Below are 16,954 nucleotides of genomic sequence, written 5' to 3' on the forward strand. Positions count from 1 at the left end.
TGCTTGAGGGGCAGGGCTGTCCTTAGAGAGCCCTGGCGGGGTGTGGGGCCCGGGGCAAATCAGCCAGTTCAGGGCCTCTTTCCAGTTAATTCTAATGGGGGCCCGGGGTGGTCACCCTGCTTGCCATGCCCTAAGGACAGCCCTGTTGAGCGGGGTCTAGGAATTGGCAACTTGCCGATTCACAGCACACACTCCCTCCCTCCCTCCCTCCCGGTCAGTTTCTAATACTGCAATCCTACACACACTTACTAGGAAGAAAGCCCCATGGAACAGGACTTACTTTTGAGTAAACATGCACAGCCACTTTCAGGCAGTATGCTGCACTAGCTGTAGGTGTTGAGGGATGAGCTGGCTCCAACTCCAACAAGGGCATCGAAATTGCATGTTTTGCACCTTTCCGGGGAGTGTATTTTGGTTTCTGGCCTGAGGCAGCATGTACTAATGGATTTTTCTTTTTTACTATTGTGTTCCCTTTTCATGTTCTTGTCTAACATATTGATTGAAAGGAGAGAAGAGAGCTGCTGCCCATCTTCCCTACTCAAGGACCACAATGTGTCAGCACAGCAGGCCTTTCAAAGGGAATTACTGGGGGGGGAATGCATTGTACAGAAGTAATGGGAGACTTTGTACAGCCGCATTACCCACAGACCTAGCTCTTCCATTTCTGTGAACAATGTGCACAGCAGGTCTTCCCAACCTTCCATCCCCTGCACAGGGAGAGCTTCTGTTCATGTTGCATAGTGAGCTGGCTAATATCACACTTGATTGCTTTCGACTTACCCAGCACAACAGATGCCAGTTTGTGGCTGGGTGAGCTGGCAAGAGGTGAACCCCCACAAGTAGATTGGCTAGTCGAGCTCCCATATCTCTGCTGCTGTAGGTGGTGATCACTTTCTCGCTTTGAAAGCAGAGCTGGTAAGATGCTGAAAGACTCCAGAAGGTGCAGGATTTTACAGGGGTGTGTGTGATGTTTAGCAGAGCTGCATTGCTTAAGAAAATGTGGCTTCCTAGAAAAGAATGTTGATTGCCAAACCATCAGGAACAGGTTTATACTGGCACGCAAGATGCATTACCTCTGCTCTCTCCTTTTAGCAGCCCGAATTGAATTTTACGAAAAATTCCTTAAGAGGCTGTAGTCTGGAATGCAAAGCGAGAACACCCGGCATGACAGCAAATGTGGTGTAACAGGTCACATGACCAGGGAGACCCAGGATCAGTGTTCCCTGTAAGAGGGATTCCCAGATGTTGTTGACTACAACTCCCATAATCCCAAGCCAAATGCCACTGCAGCTAGGGATGCTGGGAGTTGTAGTCAACAACACCTGGGAATCCCTCTTATAGGGAACACAGCCCAGGATCTCCATTCAGCCATGAAACCTTGGCACAGTTAACACTCTCAGCCTGGCCTACCTCACAGAGTTGTTGTGAGGACTGAATATGCAATTTAGATGCCTTTGCTGGCGTTTCAATCTGGCTGTAGCTAACTAACCCACCACCTTATGCCTACAGTTAGTGAAGCCCAGTGACTGACAGTGTGTAAACCTATGCATCCCTACTCAAGAGTAAGGCCTACTACAGAGCTTACTTCCTAGTAAGTGCGCATGGAACTGAAACCTTAGAGACTGATCTGTGAACGGGAGAAAGGGGAGAGATCAAGAAGCTGCCAGTTCTTAGCTCACTTCAAACATTAACTCAGAGATACACCTAAGCAAGCAAGCTACTGATATATAGATATATATATAGGGATGATATGCGTGCCACCCCGAGCTCTTTGGACAAAGGAGAAGGAAGTATATGTTAATATACATTCTAATACACAAGTCACGACTAGCCTGATGAGAAGGATGTGAAGGAAGGGGGCCGGGGATTTCCTCCCTGAGCTTCTTCCCATTCGCAACGCCTCCTGTGTGCTCAGTAGAGCGGAGGTCGCTGCAAACCCAAAGCAATATAGCAGAGGGGCTTTTCTCCTTTCTGCATGGGCCGACTGTTTCCCCCGCACCCAACTGCTAAGCACGACCCGTTGGCACGCCAGCTCCGGGTCAGAGCGGGTAATTATCGCCAGGCAGCTTGGAACCCCAGCAACTCTCACTTTAGGAGGGCGGAGACGAAAGGCGAATCCCCTGGCCAATGAAGGATCCTGCCTGCCGGCGCAGGGCTCGTCGTCTCGGCTTTTCCTGCCTCCGGGGTGGGGTGTGTGTGTGAATGAACCCTTCTGGCGTGCTCCATTTTCTGCGCGCATCTCCTCGGCTGCCGGCTCCATCCCGCGTTCGGTTCCCTCCGGCCCAATCCCGGGGGCCTCGCGCACGCCTCTCTTTCGCACGGAGGCTCCGGCAGAACGAGCTCGGAGCAGCCCGCGCTCCTTCTCGGCGCCGCCACCGCCACCGCCGCGCCCCTCCTGAAGCCCAACCCAGCCGAGCCTCCCGCCGCCCGGGCTCCGCCTTCCCTGCCGCCCGGGCTCCGCCCCCTCCAACCGGCGGGCTCCAGGCCCCGCCTCGCCGGCTGCCCGGCTCGGCTGCTGACTGCTGCTGTTGCCGCATGCTGTTTCGTGCCGTTGCCGGAGGAGCTGGAAGATGGCGGAGCCGGACTGCAGCGCGCTTCTGGACGAAGAGCTCTCCTCCTTCGTCTTCAACTATCTCACCGACAGCCAGGTACGGCGGCTCCCGGCGCTCGAACCGAGCCTCGAGGCGCACCCAGCACGTCCGGATCTGACAGGCGCTGAGCAGGCGCAGGGACTCCGAGGCGCGGGGGTGGGGGCAGTCTGGGGTGTTGCGTCTTGGTTGGGGTCTCCGAGAGCCCAGTCCCTAACATGCATGCACCGAGGAGTCTCGGCTGCAGGTACCCCAGCTGGGCAGAAAAGACCCCCAAATCCGCGGTTGGGGAATTGGGGCTGTAAGGACCCAGCATAGCTAGCATGCGCCAGGGAATCTGGGGTTCGAGGGATCCGATCCTCCAGGCCCCTCGGACGCAGCAGGGACCTCCAGTTTGACATGCCCAGTTTGGGGCGCACAACAAGGACACCACATCCACTGTGCATAGAATCTGGGCGCGGGGGGGGGGGGTCAGATGCAACTTGCAGCGACAAGTCTGGGGCACCAGATCTTCGCGGCAGCCGTACACAGAAGAAAGTGTTATCGTGCCCACTTAGGACTGGCAGGCGCCGGCGGCCACCTCCTGGCACATCGGAGAGAGCTGGAAGTCTAAGGACTTTGGATTTCTCCATAGCGGAGCCCCGGTTCCCTCTCATGTCCCAGGCCGAGGAACACGGAGAGAAAGAGAGGGATGCATGCTTGTCCTGCCGAATTCCGCGGCATCCGGGACTGGAGAGCTTGGTTGCGTGCCGCCGGTCCAGGACCGGGACGCCTCCAGGCAGACCGAGGGGAGGAACGTGGGGCAGCAGGCTGCATGTGCTTGTGCAGGCAGAGCACACAGTCTGGCTGTGTAGCAGCGAGGGAGGCTGCAGCCGACAGCCCTGGAGGCTTGTGTGTGCTCTCCATGCAGCAGTTGAGAGAGGATCCGGCGGAAAGGAGGAAAACGTAGTGTTCCCACGCCGTGACTTGAGTTGCGGGCGCCTCTCTCCCCACGCCCCCTCGCGCCGCGGTTGCTCGGGGAAAGGAAGAGAAACTCGAGTAGCCCGAACACTTTTCAGCACCACTCGCACGTGGACGATTGGGTCACGCTGCTGCCGCCCCAGATACAAGCAAGTCGTCTGGCTTGCATCTTTTCCCAGGAGGAGCTGCAGAGTCCCTGAGCCCGACGCTGTTCCCTCTGGCAGGGGGATTTGCTCTGGAGGTGCAGTCGATAGGAGAGCAAAAGGGCAGGATTCTTCAAAGAACGCTCATTGTATTCATTGAGAGCGTTTCCTTCTTGCTGCCGCCTCTTCCTCCTTCCTTGGGCTTGCTGCTCTCTGGCAATGTGTCTGTTGCCTTCCTTCCGTTAACAAATGGAGACAGGACTGGCAGCAGCCTGATCGTGGGGCAATAAGAATATGGATACTGGAATCCCCCCCCCCCGCCTCTCCCCGGTGCTTGTAGGGGTTTGCTGGTGGGAGCTCAAATTTCTTGGATTGTGCTTGCGAGTCATACAGGTTGCTGGTTACAGACCTGTAGCGTTAGGCGGGGGGTGGGGGGGAATGTCTCAGTTGCTGCAAATAAGCAACTTCTCAGATCTCGGTCCCTTTTAGGCAGAGCTGCATGTTAAAATCAGATTAAAGGTTTCTTGGCAGCCCTGGCCTGATCACGAGCGGGTGCCTGCTGGAAGGACAGCAGGCTGCAATCTTTTCCATGGGGGAATCAGAGAGGGGCTCTAGAATCAATGCTGCAAGACCATCATGCATCTCTCAAGCCCAGAGCCTGTTGCAAACAATTGCAAAGAATTTTCCATGGTTACGATTCCACTCCCCTCCATTCCCCCCCCCCCTTTTCTCATAAGCAGAGATTTCTAAACAGCTTTGATTTGAGATGTGGCACATTCCACTCTTTCCTCCCTCCCATCCTCCTGGGTTTATTTATTTAACAGCCTGTAAAAGAGCAGAGAAAAGTCTACTATGTTTGGGTCCCAAACAAGTGATAGTGCCCTGCACTCAGTCAGCCTGACTTGCCCCTGGTGAGTGTGTGTGTATACCAGACAGAACCAGGCTGGGCCTGCTCCAAGCTAGATGCATGGAACCTGAGCACCTTTGTGCCAGTGCCACTGCAGGAGCTTTCCAGTTTGACATGGGACACACTGGCTGGAGGGACTTGCAAAGAATTAACCAGGAGATGCTGACAGCTTGATAAAAGAAATGTGCACAGTGTATTTTGTAAGCAGGGTCCGTATCTTTTTTTTTGCTGTGCAAAGGTTTATTTGCATGCTGCCCAATCGATCACTGACTAGGAAGCTCTGGTGGGTCAATAGAAGCACATTTGCTTTTGAAGAATGTTTTCTAGACCGGTTTCTTAAAACAGTTGGTTGTCTTCTTTGGGGGTGAAGAGATCTGGCCCTTTCTAATAAACGACTTGCTTCTGTATGCTTAAAGCAGAACATACATTTAATGTACTGTGTGGTGGCTGGGACAGTAACCCTGCACTGTAAAATGTAATTTTTCAAATATAATTGGGGGAGATAAATCTTGAGTCTTTGCGTGGTAGGCATCAAAGGCCATGGAGTGCAAATGTCCTGAAAATCTAAATTTTGCATAGATAAAAGTATCTTCACTAACTGTTGCACAAGCAGCTATGGGTACATAGGTGGCATCATTGCTAATAGATAACTTAGGAAGTGTATTACATGAATGCTTCTTGTGGGTTGATCTCTGCTTGCTGCTGCAGCTGTCTCTTGTATTGCCTGTAGGTGCTCTTAATCTTTGAATTACCCTTTCTCTTCCTCTGCACTTGTGCAAGGTTTAAAGTCTGGAGTAGAACGGAGTGGCATGTGATTTCTTTGAAAAAATGATTGAAGTTGTAACTGAGCGTGTTGGGCTTGTACCTTAACCTCTGATGCAACTGCAGTGAAGGCTCCAGCCTGGGCCACTGTCACATGCTTTGCTTGTCACTATAAGTGGGAGGTGGTTCCTAGGCTCGCCTCTGACGTCTCTCCCCATTACTACTATGCTGTACTAGCCTCTGCTTACAGCTGGGCTGCTGAGTTCTCAATGAAGTCTGAAAGCTGCTTCTGCAAAGCCCCCAGTGTTCCAGCACAGGATCAGATTATCCTAATAGGCTAAAATGTCAGGAGGCTACAAGATAATTATCCATTATCCATTTCTTGCATGGCGACCATGGAAAGATTCAGCTCTTCCCATCACACCTCATGGATACCCCTCCCCTTTCCTCTCCTTGCAGCAGCATTGCAGAAATTTATCCCACGGTGCTCTGACTCTCCTAGTACAAGTAAAGCAGAGCCCAGTGCAGCTCAGAACAGCTCAAGAAAAGTGCCATGAAATTTTAACCCGATTGGTCTTGCTCTCTTAAGTATGTGGGTTTAGACTCACCTTTTTAGTTGTTATGTATTGAGGGAAAGGATGTTTCACCAAATGACTGCATTGCAACAGACGGATTAAAGGCCTTTTCTTCTGCAGTCTGATTTTTCATCAAAATGGGCTTGTGCAGCAGGGTGAAATGCAAGATTTACGCACAAGCCAGGGTGATGCATTCTGGGCTTCACATTTCAAGTCTGTGACCATCGTTGCTAATTCATCAGGTGTTGGGAAGGTGTTAGGAATTACCAGCATACACTGTTGAGGAGATAAGCATTACTGACTCTTTTCAGTCAACCTAGAAGAGCAAGAATGCCGCTTGACTTTTCCATTTTTTTATTTGTTGAAGGTAAAATTACAATGATCACCTAAGCTGCCATTTGGAGCTTCCCTGGGCAATATTTCCCTCTTATTTTGTCAGCATCTTGTTAACAGCTCAATTAATGAATGGTTGGATCAATAAACTGTTACTGACTATAACAAAATGGTTTGTCTTTTCTCAGACACGTATATACTTCTGTTTCATAGATCTGCATAATATTGCTTTTGGCTGGCATGATTTATGACTGTTTGAATGAATTTTTCACCTGTTTCCACTGGTTAAATTAGGCAAAAGGTGTGAGTATTATTTTTCTTGCCAGAACAGGGACATTATTCCTTGGTTGAACCATAGGCAGGTGTTTTTAGCTATTAGTTCTAAATACCTTGGTCAGCACCACTTCATAGTTTGTGGAAGGGAAAAACATACTGTGTGCTGTTGAACTGACTCTGAATCCATGCTTCCCAGGCTTAATGGAGAGAAGATGAGGGGTATGAGTTCCTCATTTACCTGATTCAGGTTTCCCAGCCCTGAATAGACATTTGGTGAGGCCATTACAAAACCATCTCACCGTGTGCTCAAACTTGTCACAGATATGTCTGCACCCACATGCGACCCCTGAGCATGTGTGGGTGGTGCCCTTTTTTGTTTGCATATTTGTTTCACAGAAGCAAAAATATATTCTTTTTATTTTTCTTCTTAGCACTGCTTATAGAAAAAAGTATCTCTTGTTTTTGGCAAGTGTTGGTAAATAAATGAAACTGAGAGCTGAATTACATGTTCCAAGGAATCTTATTTAGAGTGCTTTCTGGATAGTGCCATTTCAAATTGCAGGCAGTGGATGCTGCATTTGAGTGACACTTATACCCCCAATGCCCTGCCTGCAGAAAGCTTGCAGGCCAAGACTATATAGGTGCATGGGAAGCTGCCTGATACCAAGTCAGCCCATTGGTCCATCTAACTCAATATTGTCTACTCTTGACTGGCAGCAGCTCTCCAAGGTATCAGGCAGGATTCTTGCCTTGGAGATGCCATGGATTGAAGTTGAGACTTTCTGATGCTCTGTCACTGAGATGCTCTTCCACTCTATCACCACCCAGTCCTTGATTCTGCCATAACCTTCTCCCTGACAAGATAATTTTGTACAAGAAGAGGGAACATTCAAATCTGCTATCCCTACCTGCAGTCTGAAATGGTACAGTCTGTCCCATGACTGTATTTTGAATATGTAGATTGTGTATAAGGCAGCAGTTGTTAGCAGATACAGTTGGAAGTAATTTCAAATGAAATCAGTGGAATTTATTTCTGGGTAAATGTGACAGATTGTGGATGTAAAGCAGAAATCGTGTGGTTATTCAGAAGGCATAAAGATGGAGTACACAAACTGTGGAAGTAGCATCTTTGTATGGCATCATATTGTAAGTGAAACTTGATCCAAATTGTCTTTTCAACATGGATTCCCCTCAAGAGGTGTGAATTTAGTGCTAGGACAGCTGAATAGAATGGATCCTTCTGTTTATTCACAGAACATAGAAAGCATGGGTGGCAGCCAGGAGGAGTTTTCCTCTGCAATCACAGGCATGGATTAACTTCCTGAACCAGGCTGTCTAATGGAATAACATGGGAAATTTAGTTTCTGTGGAGTTTTTCCTCCTGGGCCTGTCTGCTTATACAGCTAGCAAATGTGTCAGATATCATATAGACACCAGATTGCAGTTGGCTGATTGCTGACTGACACAGAGAACTTTCTTAGGCTTATGGGCTGAACTAGGCAATTACAGTGACTGCCAGTTCCACCGAATCAGAGATTCAGAAGTGCATCATGCACAACCTCCCCCTGCCAAAATCTGAGCAGCGATGCACATAAACGTACTCAACTGCCTGCATCAGTGTCTGTCAACTGGCAACTATGATCCTGGGAATCTCCGTGGACAGGCATAGAGACTAGTACTCAGATATAGACAGCTGCATGAGAGAAGGCCAGGCATGACATGAATTCATACAGGGCAAACATCAACAGACAGCAGCTCTCTGACAGGGAAAATCTACTGGTTGTTCCTAGTTTAGGTCTATATGGTGACAATTCTAGTTGTAGAGCTTCTATTCCTTACGCTCGTCTGGCATGATCAAGTCGTTTTGCTGGCAGGGAAAGAGAGATTCTCAGCCATACAAAAGGTCAGTCAGCAGGCAGTTCTGGAGTTGGCTTGTGGAACTGCTGTCTGTGGCAGGCATTTGTGGTAGTGAATGGCTTTTTCCTTCTTCCTGACAAGCTGGCTTCTTTGCGAAATATGTGGCACCTGCTCAGAGGGGCCGGATGTGGTGCTGCTAGCAGTGAAGTGAACCCACTTGTTCTGCAGCTTTATAAGCAGCTGATTCTGTGTCCTCTGCACAGTACCTCATGTGGAGGAGGTACTCAAATACAGGAGGGTATTTCCTCTCTCTAGTCTAGGCCAGGTTGCTTCCAACTTCATGGTTTTGCACATACAGTGATTTGAGGCAGTTATCAATTGAGCAAATTCATGTGGAATAGCTATTTAAAAGTGTGATCAGAGATGTAAAGGGACCGTGAATATTTTGGCCCCTGTGGATCAAAGGAGCAATGAATAGAAGGGGGCTTATTCAAAGTCTGATATGTCTTTCAAGAGGTCTTCATATCACCTGGGGAATGTGGCCTAGTGTCTTTTTCCTCACTTTGTACTCATAGCATTGTTCATTCACACTGACTGCTGGCTTAGGTGGCTTTAAAAACGTGGAGATGAATTCATGATCAATTGGGTGGATGTTAGCTGTGATGGCTATATGGAACCTCCATGTTCAGAGGTCTCTGAATACTGAATGCTGGAGCCAGGCAACACGGGAGAGTCATTACCATCATGCTTGTGCACTTCGTGGAGGAATCTGGTGACCCCTATAGACTAGTGGACTAGATGAACATTTGGTCTGATTCACAAAGGCTGTTAGGATAGGAACATAGGAAGCTGCCATATACGGAGTCAGACCATTGGTCTATCTAGCTCAGTATTGTCTTCACAGATTGGCAGCGGCTTCTCCAAGGTTGCAGGCAGGAATATCTCTCAGCCCTAACTTGGAGAAGCCAGGGAGGGAACTTGGAACCTTCTGCTCTTCCCAGAGCGGCTCCATTCCCTGAGGGGAATATCTTACAGTGTTCACACTTCTAGTCTCTCATTCAAATGCAACCAGGGCAGACCCTGCTTAGCTAAGGGGACAAGTCATGCTTGCTACCACAAGACCAGCTCTCCTCTCCGATAGTGATCAGAGGCCCGATGCTGGTTGAAAGAAGTTCCAGTGAGAAGTAATATAAATATATTAAGATATAGATTCTGGTTGAAAAAAGCTCGAGTAACACATAATGCCAATTTATTAAGACACAGGTGATCATTGGTAAAGGTTGTGTATGAATAAACACTGCATCATAAATATCAAACAGGTTTTACTTTTAATAACTAATCTGCAAATGCAGGGGAAGGCTAGATTTCTCTTGAGCCTGTTGTGTTTCTTCACCCTCTCCTCTCTTTCAGCAGTAGTCAGCTGTTTTCCCTGAGCTGGGAAAGGAAGCTGAAGCGACTGATCCACATTTTGTTACTGCTGCTACTAAACCATTGTTATAGATGTGTGAAATAAGAGTGGTGGAGTAGAAGGACTGTTCAGCATGACCTACCATTTTGAAATTGGCGTGGAGGCATGGGAGTACCAAAGTATTGTTTCCTCAGCATTCCTGTTGGGCGGGATAGTACTGTGTTTTGTGTGTGTTTGATGCTTAAGGGAGCAATAAAAGTTGGCTTAGCTTATAATTGGAGCCTCCAGCACTGGCAATAACATGAGTGCAGGGCTAGAATATTTTCGTTAAGAAGCTTCCCGCCCCCCGCCCCATGTCTTTTTCCAGTGTTGCCCCCAGAAGCTATGAACTTGCTGCCTGCAGTGAACAGGCTGGGAAAGAAGACCCTCTGCCAGTTAGCTGTCCTGGGTTAGGCAACTTGGATCTTCTTTCACATTGGGGAGTATCCTGCTGCTGCCCTTACCATTCTTTCCTCTAGACTTATACACCTGAGACTGCTTGCTTACAAGTAAATCCCATTGAAATCAGTAGGACTTACTTCTGGGTAAGCATGGCTAGGATTGGAGTGCAAGAGTGTTTAGCGCTGCAATGATCTTATGCAGGACTAATGAGCAACAGCTGGGCTGCCAAATGAAAGGGTAACGCCTGAAGTGTTACCTGGAAATGCCCCATAGAACAAAATGCTTAGGTTCAATTGTAGACCATTTCTAAAGCCAGCAAAAGTACATGTGCATCTATGATTTTGAACACCCATTGTTAAAATTGGTTTACCGGCAGTTAGTTTGGGGACTCTTTAAAAACAACGGTATTAGTTACCCCTGCTAATTGAGCAAAGAGGCACCTTTTAAAGTGGTCATTCTGTTATATTTAGTAAGGGAGCGCAACTGCCCCTCTCCAGCCCCAGCAGAGCATCCCTCTTGTGGTTGTTGCTGGTGTCAACCTTATGTTTCTTTTTAGATTGTGAGCTCTTTTGGGACAGGGAACCATCTTATTTATTTCTGTAAACTGCTTTGACCACTTTTGTTGAAAGCAGTATATAAATATTCATAGTAGTAGTATGTGAACATGTGTGAGAGGCTGGTAGGGATGTGCAGAACTGGTTCAGTTGTGAACTGGTCTGCCATGAACCGAGCCAGTTCAAGTGGTTCAATTATGAACCACTTCGAGCTGGTTTATTGACCTGACCGGCCCAGCTGGTGGGTTCAGCCGAATCAGTTCAGGAACCCACAGTTGAGCCTGAATTCGGTTCACATTCAGACCGAACCATGGCAAACAGTCTGTACACACCCCTAGAGGCTGGCATTGGGTTCCGTCCTAGGCACACTTGGGAGTAAGCACCACTGAACTCAAGATTTATTGCTGAGTAAACATGCATAGAGAATTGGGATGAAAAGCTGTGAAGGAGGCTTTTGCTGATATGCATTCAGTCGCCCGGAAAAACCTAAGAGTTATTGTTCTGTCTCCTGTGTGATTAAGGCTTGAAGCCCTCTGATTTGGGTCTAACATCTGCCCTTCCATTGCACTGTAGCAATAGTGGTCTGCATGGAAATGTAATATCTGAAGTCTGCTTAGAAGAGGGCTAAGAGTTCAACAGGTTTTACTGCAAGTAGTCTAGAGTAGTATAACATGGTAGACATAATTAGAAATTCTAGATTTGCAACAACTCCCAGTATCAGGCCTAGAATATTATCATAGTAACGGGTGTATAAAATGAGAACTATCACTCTCAACTGTTATTTCACGTGGCTTGAGTTTACTGATGTCTCATTGGCCCTGCTTGCATTATATAAGTGAAAACTCAAAAATATTACTGACATAATCTCAGCAATTGGGTGTCTCAATGTGTATCATATAAGGATTATCTTAACCCTAACTCTAACCCAACCAGCTTGGTGTGAGTGGCACAAACAATGGAGCAATAGAGCATGGAGCAATAGAGCAATGGAGCATGTAGTAACACAGCAGGATATAAGGAGAAGAGCAGCCACAGTTACTACAGATGATAAAACCCATTTCTAAGGAGTAGCCCATCTGTTTGGATCAGAGTAGACAGTACTGGACTAGATGGACCAATAATCTTGCTAAGGCAGATTCAAATGTTCTCAACAATCCTTTCACAAAACAGATGTTTATTTCAGGAGAACATCATTAGTTAATGTTTTCATGTAGAAGGAAGTAGTCTCATGAATTCAGTTGGCTGTCTTTCTGCTAAAGCTTTTGTCTGCGGCTGGGCTGAATTACAGATTTTCAGTGCTACCTTTAGTTGGGTGGGAGCTAGAATCGCAACTGCAGGTCTAACTGAAGTATTTTGCAATGAAAGCAAAAGGAAAAGAAAAGTTTGGGCCACACTGGAAACTTACTAGGTGAATGTCCTGAAGACTTGAGGGCAAATTCCTTTTGGTTAATCATTGTGAACTTCATTAACTGGCTTGCCAAGGGAAAACAGTCCCTTCTCTGGGAATGCTCCTGCCACCTGCCAAAGGCTTGTGCAGGAGAAATCCCTGGTGGATTGTGCCCAAGAAGAACAAATGTGGAGGATCTCTCCTTGGATTGGTTGAAGAGCTTCACTTTTTCTTTCTCATTCTGTGCTTCCAGTCTCGGAGCAAGTAGAGATGTGGTGACAGCCAACAACCTGGATGGCTTTAAGAGAGGTTTGAGTAACTTCATGGAGAAGAGGTTTGTCATCGGCTACTAGTTGGAGGAATAAAGGCCACCTCTAGTCTCAAAGGCAGGATGTTGCTGAGTACCAGTTGCAGGGGAGTAACAGCAGGAGAGAGGGCATGCCCTCAACTCCTGCCTGTGGCTTCCAGCGGCATCTGGTGGGCCACTGTGTGAAACAGGATGCTGGACTAGATGGGCCTTGGGCCTGATCCAGCAGGGCTATTCTTATGTTCTTATGTTCAGTTTTACAGAAGACTCATCAAATGATATCATCTTGTAATAGATAATAAAGTGCTTTACCTGTCCCCTATCAGTTTTGATTGACCATCTCTCTTGAGAGGTGGAGGAGATCTTGAAGTTATGTTGCCTGAGTCATTTGTTGTAAACTGTCCAGAGACTTGCATTTTGAGTGGTTCACAAATATGTTAAATTCAGGGCTTTCTAGTCACACTTGGCACATGGAATTGCTCTGTGTTGAACAACTGGACAGTGTGCTGTGGACAAAATTGTAAGGTACCACCAGCAGAGTTCCCTCTAATTTTTTTCATCTGTGAGTGGAATGAATTTTGTTCTGGGTGGCAGTATTAAGGCAGTCTGTGTGCACGTGCATTCAGAGTGGGGCCTTCCTGATTCAACCTGAGCAGGATCTAAAATTAACTGAGTGGACATTAAAAAACACAAGCACATGCGTACGCCCTAGAGGGAATACTGATCACCAGTAACACACACACACAGAGCAGAGGATGGTACACCACAGCCTGAGTCTATTATAACTTTGCAGTCACTCGGTCTAACTCCCAAAGAATGGCTGCAGGCTTTCCATCAAATAGAATGGTTGAAAAACTGCTTTTAGCATTTCATTTCAAATAGTCTTGCAGGCACAGTAAAAATCCCTGAAGCATCTCAGGTCTGTAAGTATGTGTAACCAGTGCAGGTGAAATGAAGTAAAACTTTCATCCCATCCCTTTTAGACATAATAGATATTATAAGATACATGGAGCATTATAAGAAACATGGAGCAGTCTGATGGATACCTCTCTAACTTGCTGAAAATCTCCAGGGATGGATTTTCCATGTCTTCCTGAGCAAAACTTGCTCCAGTATATATTGAGTTGCAGTTATTGTGCAAGGAGGAAAGATGAACAACAAATGGAAGTGCAATGGGAGAGCCCATGTCTTGAAGAAGAACTTTATGAGCCCCTTTTCACGTTCAGAAAGGGCTACCTGTTTCTGTGGGGAGGAAGCCCCAAAGCGCATACCTTCCCACAGATGATCCTTGCACCATCCCTGGGCAGGTGGATCGCCTGCCCAGACAAGCACCGGCTCCTTCTGGCAGCTCTAAGGGTCGTGGTTCTGGGACACAACACCCCTCGGAGCTCCAATAATGCCATGAGCAAGTGCATGGTGCATTATGGGGATTCCCCCACAAGTCTGCAAGCTGCGGCTGCTTGCAGCAGACAGATGATCCGCAAAACAGGGTTAAGGGAGCACTCATTCCCAGGGGGGGTTCGAGGGGGTGCCTGACCATACTGGTCCGGTTCGGGTCTGGTCCGGACTTGAACCGAACTGGAGCAGCTGGTTCCATGCACACCCTAGTCACTACCACCGCTCCAAAAAATGATAAGAGGTGGGAGAAGGAGATGCAAACTGAGGACATCACATGCCACATATGTTGTATTAGACATTGCAAAGAGTGTCAGCTCTGTGTTCATTGTCCTAGAACAAAATACATTGGCTGCCTTTAACAGATGGTTTTTCTGACACAGATATCAATAACACCTGAAGGTTCTTACCTGGGCTAGAAGTACAAAAGGGTCCTATCCAGGCTCAAAGTTAGATTGACGGGTTCTAGAAAGAATAATATGCAGGCGCATCTGGGCCTGCATGGTAGCCACATATTTAGCAACTTTACCACCTCAAAGTAAAGATCAGAGATGGGATGATGGCTAGCTGGAAAATCAACTTCACAAATGGGTTTATTGAATAGAAACTGTAGAAACATGAATTTAATGAGGGTTGACTGGCCAGCTTCCAAGCTGTCTTAGATGGACTTTGTTCCCGTTGCGTGTATCTGAATGAATCAGAAACCACCAGAGGAGACAGTAGACTGTTGACTCTTGGTTGATTGGATTTGTTTTACAGTGGCCATTACTAGGGTACAAATGCCATCCAGTGTCCACACAGATGTAGGTTAGTAATAACATACAGGAGACGTTGGTGTTGACTCCTCCTTGTTTCCCCTCTTCTTATGTAAACCACTATTATGATTTATGGTTTAATTATGAGTTTCATTTATGTTTCATACAGTGTTGGGTCTTAAGTTGCATTGGTGGATGGTTGGGGGTAATATGAGAATGGACAGAAGATAAACTGCATATCTGTTGTGAATGGTTTGGTTGCGGTGGAGCCTTTCCTAGTGAAAGCCAGAGTTTGATTTAAATCAAGAATTTTTGAATGTGGTTCCCCAGATGTTGTTGGACTACAGCTCCCATAATCCACAGCCACAATGTCCAAAAATCATTGTGACTGTGGGTGATGGATATGCTGGTCTACGATCGTAATAAAGATTGATTTGATTTGTGGGTGATGGAAGTTGTAGTCTAGCCACATCTGGGGACCCACATTTGAGAATCCTTCATTTAAATGATCCTCAATCTCTTCCAGCCTTACAGTTTGATTCTGATGGCTAAGAACACCTCTGCTGCCACAACAACACCACTGCACTAAACCTGGTGTGAGTTTTTTATGCATAAGGAGGAAAGCTGTTTCTGCATTTGCAGAAGAAAGGTTTAGAGTCAACCAAATGTCACCCAGAAGAGTCTGAAAGGAAACTGGTTTTCTACCTATCAAATGTTCCAACTGACTCGTTGTGTTTCATTCCTCTTTTGCTTTCTCTCCAGTTCTGCCTTGCTGTCCATTTCTATTAATTATTCACTATTGTTGCTCTTCTCTTCCAATCTGTCCCTAGTTCAGATTAGCTTGGGGACTTAGCTGGCAGCATCTTTATTTGTTTATTGTTCCAGCTTCCAAGACCAAGTCTTAATGATGCTGGCTTCTCAGTAGTTGCTACTGATTCACTTCCTATGCTTTGCCGACATGATGTCATCTTTGAACTTAGTGCAGTCAAAAGGCTCTCCATTGGCATGTATGGCTGAATGTATCTGTTTACTCACATGGTAGGAACAGTACACACTGCATTGGCTGTTCAATAAGCAACTTGCAGCTCCAGGTGTACCTGGAGATTGTTGGCTGCCTGGCTCTGGTCACGAACTCTCTGCCTAGATATGGTACTTTATAGTTTCAATCTGTGTGGCCCTAATTTCCCTTTGACATCCATGTTACATTGCAGTATGTTGGCTAATCTGTTTTATTGATGTGAACAGTGTGTACAGAGACAAAAATAAAACAACCCTCCAAACTAAACATGGATTCTGTAACATGGGTTCTTATATTCAGAAATACGGATGTATTACCAAGAAAACAGTATGCAGAGAGACTTCATTCACATAACAACCCTAGCTACAAATGATAGAATTGTTTGGGTTTGGTTTTTGCTGGGCGGGGGCAGAGATGTACCTAGGTAATTTTGGAGCCTGAACATAAAGGCCTTTGGAGGACCCCCACCCCCACAAATTAAGCATCTTCATGATCCGCCGGGCGACCACGCCATCTAGGACAGACTAAAGAGGATTTGGGGGCCCCCAGGGGCTGTGGAGGCCCTGGACATTGGCCCTGAAGTCCAGGGGTTAGAGCGCCTCAGGGTGGGGGAGGGGTAGAGGCTAAGGTTGTGGGGGCTGAATATGGGGACCGTTGAGCTTGTGGGTGGGCAAATGAAGCAAGGGACACGAACTTAATTGCTAAAGACAGAGATGCTGGGGCTCAAGCCTCCCCCAATTTGTAACCCTCTGCCCTGAAAGCCCTTCTCACTAATTTCAGATGTATGAGGGGTTATTGTGATCTCTCAGGGTGGAACTGAGATGTAGAATATGAGATGTAGAAGGTTATGTAGGATATGAAGTTGCTGCCTCAAGTAGCAGGCCTGTGTCCAATTCTTCCCTTCCTAATGTATAGTACTGCATAACCCATGACACTGTGGGTTTCCCTGCTGTTTCTCAATATCATTGACTGGCGGGGATGGGCAGGCACACAATTTTATGATATCTGGACATGGTGTAAATTTGTACTGCATGTTGTGGAAGGGAAGAGAGGAAATTAACATGGCAGCACTATATTCCTTATAATAGATTCTGTATTCTGCCTTTAGTATTGAGGTACATTCACACTGCATGTCACCAAAGGCACTCTATTTCACGTCCCAAGGGTGAAATAAACTTCTAGGGCTGAGACTTGGCTCTAACTGAGCTCTGAAGAGAAGAATGCGGAGAATGACTAGGCTTTGGAGAAAAAGGGAATCAAGTGATTCACCAACAGTTCCTCGTTCTGT

The 16,954-nt window shown here is 47.0% G+C and overlaps 1 protein-coding gene across 2 annotated transcripts in view; it reads left to right on the forward strand.

The window, feature by feature from the left end:
• Positions 1-1,886: 1,886 nt before the first annotated feature.
• The window catches only part of PPARGC1B (PPARG coactivator 1 beta), a 163,676-nt gene continuing 148,608 nt past the window's right edge, over positions 1,887-16,954 (forward strand). Inside the window, exon 1 of one of the 2 annotated variants that reach the window (XM_053293881.1) lies at positions 1,887-2,648. In XM_053293881.1, the coding sequence (XP_053149856.1) occupies positions 2,571-2,648 (78 nt within the window). In that variant the 5' untranslated portion in view covers positions 1,887-2,570. The remainder of the gene's footprint in view (positions 2,649-16,954) is intronic. The other variant, XR_008315721.1, reaches the window with a different exon arrangement.

Source organism: Hemicordylus capensis, chromosome 2, assembly GCF_027244095.1.
Source record: "Hemicordylus capensis ecotype Gifberg chromosome 2, rHemCap1.1.pri, whole genome shotgun sequence".
Taxonomy (NCBI): Eukaryota; Metazoa; Chordata; class Lepidosauria; order Squamata; family Cordylidae; genus Hemicordylus; species Hemicordylus capensis.